We start from the raw sequence: 7,445 nt of genomic DNA, 5'->3' as shown, positions 1-7,445 counted from the left end.
TGGGTGAGAAATTAAACCAAATTCACTCAGACTTAGATGTACTTTTTGTGTTCTTTTCATGTGTTCTTTGTAAGCAGGAAACAACTTCAAGCTAAAGATAATGCTCTGAAAAAAAGTAGATCATTTAGTGGGAGGAGAAATGTGTTGGACTTAGATGTTGTTTTTAGCCTCTATGTTATTTAAAATAAGACACACATTTCCGTTTTTATGTAAAACTTTCAGCATGTCATGCTGCCATCTTGCCCAGCACTCCCAGCAAGAGGAGATATTTCCTGCTGTGTTCCCTTTTTACAACTATCATAGTGTCTTTTTTTCTAATTTGTTATTTGTTAATGTCTTATAAATAAGAATTGTTTGAGAAAAATCATAAACATGTTTGCTCTGGAGGTAGTTGTCCCAAAACACACATGTAAGAACAGACCATGATAAATGCTTCAATGTGTCACAGTTTGCATTTAAACTCTAGTCTATCCACAATTAAAACTAGCAGCACATGCCGGGTTCACCATGTGTCAGTGCTGGTGTAATAAATACTCTTTTCTTTTAGTCCCATTTCTGAGGAACACACAAATAAATTTAGTCTGCTGAACTCGTTTTGTCCTCTTCAGATAAACTCTTTACATAATGTGTTCCTCTATGATAACATATACAACAAACAGGAGGCTTCAGACATGTCTGGGACAAGTGGTGTAGTGGTCACTCAAGAAGTGGGTCTCAAATTTTCACCCTTGAAAAAAGCAAAACAAAAAAAATTGGCAAAGAAAAATACTGTTTTAGAAAAAGTGATGTGTAAGGTGACATGAAGTTTACCCCCAAAATCCATCATATTTCCATCCATCCATTAAAATCCATCCATCATATCCATCATATTAATTTATTTAACATAATTTCTGCTCTTAGTTACTAAGCAGGAGTTATGAAATGACCAAACCCATACTGGTACACAGACTAGGGTTAGGGCTCATAGACATATATACATATTTCTTTATTATGTCAGTGTTCAGGCTAAAGTTAACGCAGCTGATGACGAACTGCACCCAGAGCCGTTTCTTGCTATAGGCGGACTAGGCAGATGCCTAGAGCACCCAAGCAACCAGGAGGCTCCAAAGCAGTCTCTTCAGCCTCTCCTTATGGGCTTAACAATAAACATTGGCCTAAATAAAATAAACTGCAATAGTAAGCAGTGTCTGCTCCTTTATTTTATAGCAAAGTTAGGTTATTGTATTTGAATTGATAGTGGTTTGGGTGGTAATGCTGTATATCTTTAACCCGATGATCGGCAGTTCACGTCCGGCTCCCAACACTGCCAATTCATGAGCGATAGTTTGCAGTGGTGAGTTTTATGTGGGTCTCTTATTTTACTTTCTGTTTTTGTTCATGTTCCATTGTTTGTACAACTATATCTCTCTATTAATAAAATAATAAATATGAAAAAGATAGAGTCAACCGTGATCAAGAAAAAGCCAGCAAGTATTCCCATATTTTGTTCAACATACGGCTGCAATAACCAGCGAAATATTGAAAGCAGATCGTGTGGTATTACATTTCATAAGTAAGGTTGAATAATAATTTGTTATTTGAACAGATAAAAATAGAAAGATAAATCCAAATGCATCAATAAACAATCAAACATGTTAGTATCAAATTCATTTCTACATGTATTTATATTGTAGCTACCTTATGTCTTTATTATATGTCATTATAAGAAATATTTTAGCATAATTAAAAAAAACCAAAACAGTTTAACTTGCTGACTGGCTCAGCTTAAAGATCTTTACGTTTACCTGGAGGCTGTTTTGGTCAAAAACTGTAGTAGATGGTGGGATCTTAGTTGACCATCTAAATGGTGAGGAATCTCTTCATCACAGTTTGACAAACTAGAGGCCCCTAAACAACATCTTGCCCAGGGCCCCCACAAAGCTATAAACGGCCCTGACTGCACCAGCGTGGCATCGCTAACCTTAGCTAAGCTGCTGGGAAACGTAGACACATGTGTACAGATGTTTGTAACTGTGAAAACAGCTTCACAGGGGGTTTAGAAGAGGGTGTACTCAATGCTGAAAAAGAAGTGGTTCATTTAGCATTTCTCTTTTCACTCTCTGTCTGGTCTTTTTGCTACTATTTATTTATTTATGATCTCTTTCACAGATGTTTTGAGTAATTTTGCATCTTTTTGTCTTGTGTTCTTTTATTAAACAGTCTACAGGAGTGTTAACTATCGCGTCAGAGGTTTCTGAAGCCCTGGGCCCACCAATCCATCCACACCAACACATGGTTGTTTTTCTGCTTTTAGCTCTCTTCTTCTTCTTCTGACCCAAGCAAAAAGGTGTGTGCAATGGCCTTCGTCACTGTGTATGGGTCGCAGTTTGCTGAGGGCCGGCGGTCCTCGAAGTAGCCTTTCTCCTCCTGGCCCACCTGCCGTGGGATGCGGATGCTGGCCCCTCGGTTAGCCACTCCGGCACTGAAGTCGTTGATGCTTGAAGTTTCGTGCAGACCTGTTAGACGCCTCACATTGTCTTTGCCTCCACGTGGGTCGTACATGCTGATGTGCTTTTTGTGTTTTTTGCTCAGTTTGTCGATGGCTTCCTTGATGTACCTGTTACCAGAGGAGAAAAAGACGCGTCTGGATTAGTTTGTGCCTGAACGAAGGCATTTTGATGTGTGACATCAGATCTTTCTGAGTTTGAGATTTTTAATTCTGCATGTCTGTGTATTGGCTTCACCAAAGAAAAACACGGCAGAGAGAAAATTCGTTATCTTTAAGTCTTCATGATGCAGGAAGACTGAAAGACTCATTGTCTGATTTAATGCGATAAAGCAGAAATCAACAGGCACTGTATGAAGCTGTTGTTGAGTAATTTGAGCTACAGTGGCCTCACCTCAATCATATTTAATACAGCCGGTATAGATTTAGATTTGTGTAGTGGCTGTCTGTACGGGGGACACAACTCACTGTCAGAGTGTGCAAGAAACGTGCCGAGGACTGTCACACTAAATGCACAGTCCTGACAGTGAAGCACAGAGGTGGGAGTGTGATGATAAGTGCTAAAGCTAGACAAAATCTTGACAGACTAGATGGTGCCTGATGCAACAAATCTGACAAATGCAGAATATTCTAGCAATATAGATGCCCAAATCCTACAGCAATGAACCACTTTAAACATCCTACAGTGGCTAAAAACATTGTCTGACTTTAATCAAACGATCACATTTCAGACCACTCCAGCAGAAAGGAGCTCAGATCGTATGTTTCCTGTATATTATCAACCAAAACTGAGAATAATACGTCTAGTTTTCCATGAAGTAGTTGAATAAATCCTGCTATTTGTTTACTGACTTTAAGAATAGAAAAATCTTTTTTGGTTTGATGGGAACCTGAGTCCTTGAGTGGCATTTGGAAACATAAAGACCATCCTGTCTTTATTATCTGATGAACATTTCTATAGCATGAAGACAGCAACCATTTAAAAACATCTCGTTTGTTAAATGATAAACTAGGCTCTTTAATCAGCCAAGGGTGATCACCAGAGGATGATGTAGGATTTTCAGTAAAAACTATAAAACTGTGGATCTGCCTAAGGAGACCAGGTACAACCCCCCCTTTTCTGAGCTTTACTCACTGCAGTCCGCCTTCGTCCCTCATCTGCTCGGTACTGACGTTAGTGTGACAACCAGCGCCGTTCCAGTTTCCTTCTTTTGGTTTGGGGTCCAGTGTTACCACCACCCCGAAATCTTCACACACACGGTACAAGAGGAAGCGAGCGATCCACAGATGGTCGCCCATCTCGATACCTTCACAGGGGCCCACCTGAAACTCCCACTGAGTTTAGAGGACAAAAGCATGAATTCAGTCTGATCAGAGAGTGTCAACATGAGGGATGCTTCCTCTCACAGCGCACTGGTGGGACACTATTAGTTAGTTATTATTAGTTTATTAAGGATCTCCATTAGCTGTAGCAAGCTACAGCTATTCTTCCTGGGGTCTGGCACAATTATATCAAAACAAAAACTTGTAAAAAGTTACACAGCAAATCAATATTTCAGTACAATCCTGGAATACAAAGTATTTACATCTTCAAAATCATTTCTTTACATCCATTTTTACACAAGTAAATGCATGCATGTAATGTCAATCCATATAACATCCTATCAAACTATTCATTTACAAAAATACAAAAAATATGCTAATTTATAATTGGATATCAACTTATATATACAACTTTCTATAATACAAATCTTCAAGTACACCTCTATTCACAATATCAATTTGTTTACTCTACATTCATTCATACTTATTATACTTATCACCAAACCCTTATAATTATGATTTATATGGATAAATCATATCTACCTGAGATGGCATAACTTCAGCATTGGTGCCACAGATTTTGACCCCAGCATAGAGGCAGGCTTTGTAGTGGCACTCCACTATGTCTCGTCCATATGCCTTGTCTGCCCCCACACCACAGTAATAAGGACCTTAAAGCAGAGGCAAGCAAGCCAGTAAAACATAGTACATGCAAAACCTGTGTAAATAGTGCTATATATCAATTCTCAAGGCAGTTGAAGCTTGTACACTATTTAGTGCGGGGGTGTCCAAAGTCGGTCTTCGAGTGCTGCTGTCCTGCAGGTTTTCCATGTATCCCTACATTGTATCTTTCCTTGAATGGATCCAGCAGCTTATAAAGTTTTACACAATGACTGATTAAATGTAATCAGGTGTGTTTGAGCAGGGATCGATGGAAAACCTACAGAATTGTGGCCCTTGAGGACCGGAGTTGGACACCCCTGTTAAAGGAAAGAAAAGTATAAGATGGCCCACCTTGGGGTGCTGGGTAACCGTTTGGGGGCCAGCTAAAAGGATGGCCATCTATTCCTAAAAGTGTGTACTCCTGTTCCATGCCAAACCACAAGCGGTGTTCTTTGACCTCCTCCATCACTTTGTTGCAGCTCGCTCTGCAGTTTGTTTCTAAAAGCAGAGACAAAAAGCCGCACGGCTCGTTTTTCCAGACCTCACCGAACAGCATACCAAAAAACCTTGAACAGAAAGTGAAAGAATATACCAGCAGGCAAGCGGTTGTATATGAGGACCTCGCAGAGGACCAGCTTGTTGGGGTCGAGGGTGAATGGATCTCTGAACATGCACACGGGAATGAGGAACATGTCGCTGTTGGAGCCCTCGGCCTGGTAGGTGCTCGAGCCATCGAAGTTCCACTCGGGAATATCTGATGGGAAACAGGTTAAGATTAAGACATCTCTGAAGTCACAAAGTGGATCTGTAACATGATCTGCATCAGAAACGTGCCAGACTCATTGACACAGAGGTTACTGACGCAGTTTCCTGTAATGTACATGCTGTTCCACACATTTCTCTCTGTTCTCGTCAGGTCAGTTGAGGAGGGAAAATAAAGTGTCATGTGGCAACTTCATAGGAATCTACAAACTTTTTGTGTCTTACGATGTATAAATTTAAAAAAGGTGATATAAAATATGATTATATGGGTTATAGAGGTACTAATTGACTGCTTTTCTAGTATTTAAATGTAACAAAACATCCTCTGGTAGTATCTTCATATTCACAATGTAGTTTAAAGTGGAACTATTATGTGCATTTCAGGCTAATTTATTTTTATTTCTGAGACCAGAAGGGCTGGGATTGATCGAGTTATTGTCACAAATCGCTTTATTTACTTCAGACCGACCCTCTCCGTAGGCTGTCAGATCAGCCTGCGGGCAAAACGAGTGGATTGAGACTCTTCCGCGTTAAGCCCCGCCTCCCGCCACTGCACTACATCGGGAGCACGCACCGCACCTCCTTTCGCCGTCATTGTAACATCTCATAAACAGAAGGATTAGGCTAATATGGACTCAATAAAAAACAAAATACAATGTCAACACATAGAATACAGCCCTACATGTTGGAACCTGAATCAGAGCCTGAAAAGGAAGTGGAAAACAGCAACCCACAGCAACGAATGCAGCAGGATGTCTCTCTTTGGTAAACTCACCAGTCATCGTTGGAAATAACTTTATCCCACGTTTTCCACCCGCCTGATGTATTTGTACATGCCCTTGTTAACCAGTAGAAGGTAACCAATCACCGAACCTTATCCCCCGGGACGTCACAAGGATTTCCAAGTAGAAAAAACTCTCTAAAACGAGGCGTTTTTTGTTGCCATGGAAACCAAAAGGAGAGCGTGCTGGAACTCAAACTCAAACTCAAACATGCGTTTAGGTGATAAAAAACAGTGCCGTTCACATGTCTGATGAGGATTCAACACTGTAACACTGTAGAAAGCTCAGAAAACTCCAAATACCATAATAGCACCCCTTTAAGCATGCTATGTACAGACCAAACTTGCAGCAAGAAGCAAAGCTTTTATCATCAGACCTTTAAACTTCAGCCTTAATTAAGCTTTGTTCAAAATCAACAAACAGATGTATCAACATTCACTTTAAGGTGTTGGGAGAATTTGATGGAGAACTGCACTGTATAGAGATGTAAAGGACCTTCAGAGAGACTAATCAATATTATTTATCCATTTACTTTAAGATTTGGGATTTAATATATAAGGTATCAGGTGTTGACCCTTCTCTTCCATCTTCTCTATTTCAATATTCCAAGTCTGGTTCAGCTGGAAGTTTTCCTTCCTGTTAAAAGGGAGTTTTTTCTCCTTTGCCCTTTAAAGCCCAAAATTGGAACCAATGGGCAGAAAACTCCAGTTTCTAAAATCTAAGTCTTTATTTGGTTCTTTAAAAAAAATGAGGAAAAAAGTTTTTTTTTTTTGTATTGTCACCATTTCTTACCATGTGATAGGTCAAAATTATTGTAGCGTAATCTTCTGCTTTCTGGTGTCCCCCAGGGGGCAGAAGACCATATTAAAAAGTAAAATGTAAAATAAAGTTTAAACTATAGAGTGATGCAAATTGTCTCAGAAATTGTATATATCAGTTATGACAAGTTTGGTTTTCTAGGGTTAAATTATAGACATTCCTTTGGTTAACACCATTATTATAGTGGACCATATCATAAATTTGTTTTATTTCAATTCTAACTGGATTTCCATGAAGTAGACAGATGCATGTCATTCATTTGAACTTTAAATATCTGAATTGGATGTTTTTTTTTTTACTTACTGTTTCTATATGTAAACACAAAGTCAAGCCACACAGTTAAAATGGTAAAAAAAAAAAAAAAAAAAAAAAAATTGAATACAAAAATATCAAGGTTTTTCCTCCGGCAGTACACATCCCCTTCTGTTGCAAAGACTTTTACCTGAGATGCTTGTCGGTTCTGCATCCAGAGTTCTTGTCTTGCACCGAAGACCCTCTCCGGTGCCGTCAATCCAGATGTAGGTGACCTGACACTTGTTTCCCTGAGGCAGGCTCATGTACTGCTGCCGTACGACCTTGCTGAGACGAGAGCTGAGCGACAGTGATGCCAT

At 39.6% G+C, this 7,445-nt stretch overlaps 1 protein-coding gene across 1 annotated transcript; it reads right to left on the bottom strand.

The window, feature by feature from the left end:
• Window positions 1-2,289: 2,289 nt before the first annotated feature.
• Window positions 2,290-7,445, bottom strand: LOC306768643 (glutamine synthetase-like; the record flags this gene model as incomplete). Its single annotated transcript, XM_079257052.1, has 6 exons — window positions 2,290-2,596; window positions 3,621-3,820; window positions 4,352-4,479; window positions 4,823-4,969; window positions 5,064-5,225; window positions 7,277-7,445. 6 exons carry the CDS (start codon window positions 7,443-7,445, stop codon window positions 2,290-2,292), a joined length of 1,113 nt encoding a protein of 370 aa, XP_079113178.1.

The sequence above is a fragment of the Telmatherina bonti genome, assembly GCF_933228915.1.
Source record: "Telmatherina bonti genome assembly, chromosome: 17".
In the NCBI taxonomy this organism is placed as follows: Eukaryota; Metazoa; Chordata; class Actinopteri; order Atheriniformes; family Telmatherinidae; genus Telmatherina; species Telmatherina bonti.
Note: the sequence above shows the minus strand (reverse complement) of the source record. Positions and strands in the feature narration are given on the sequence as shown.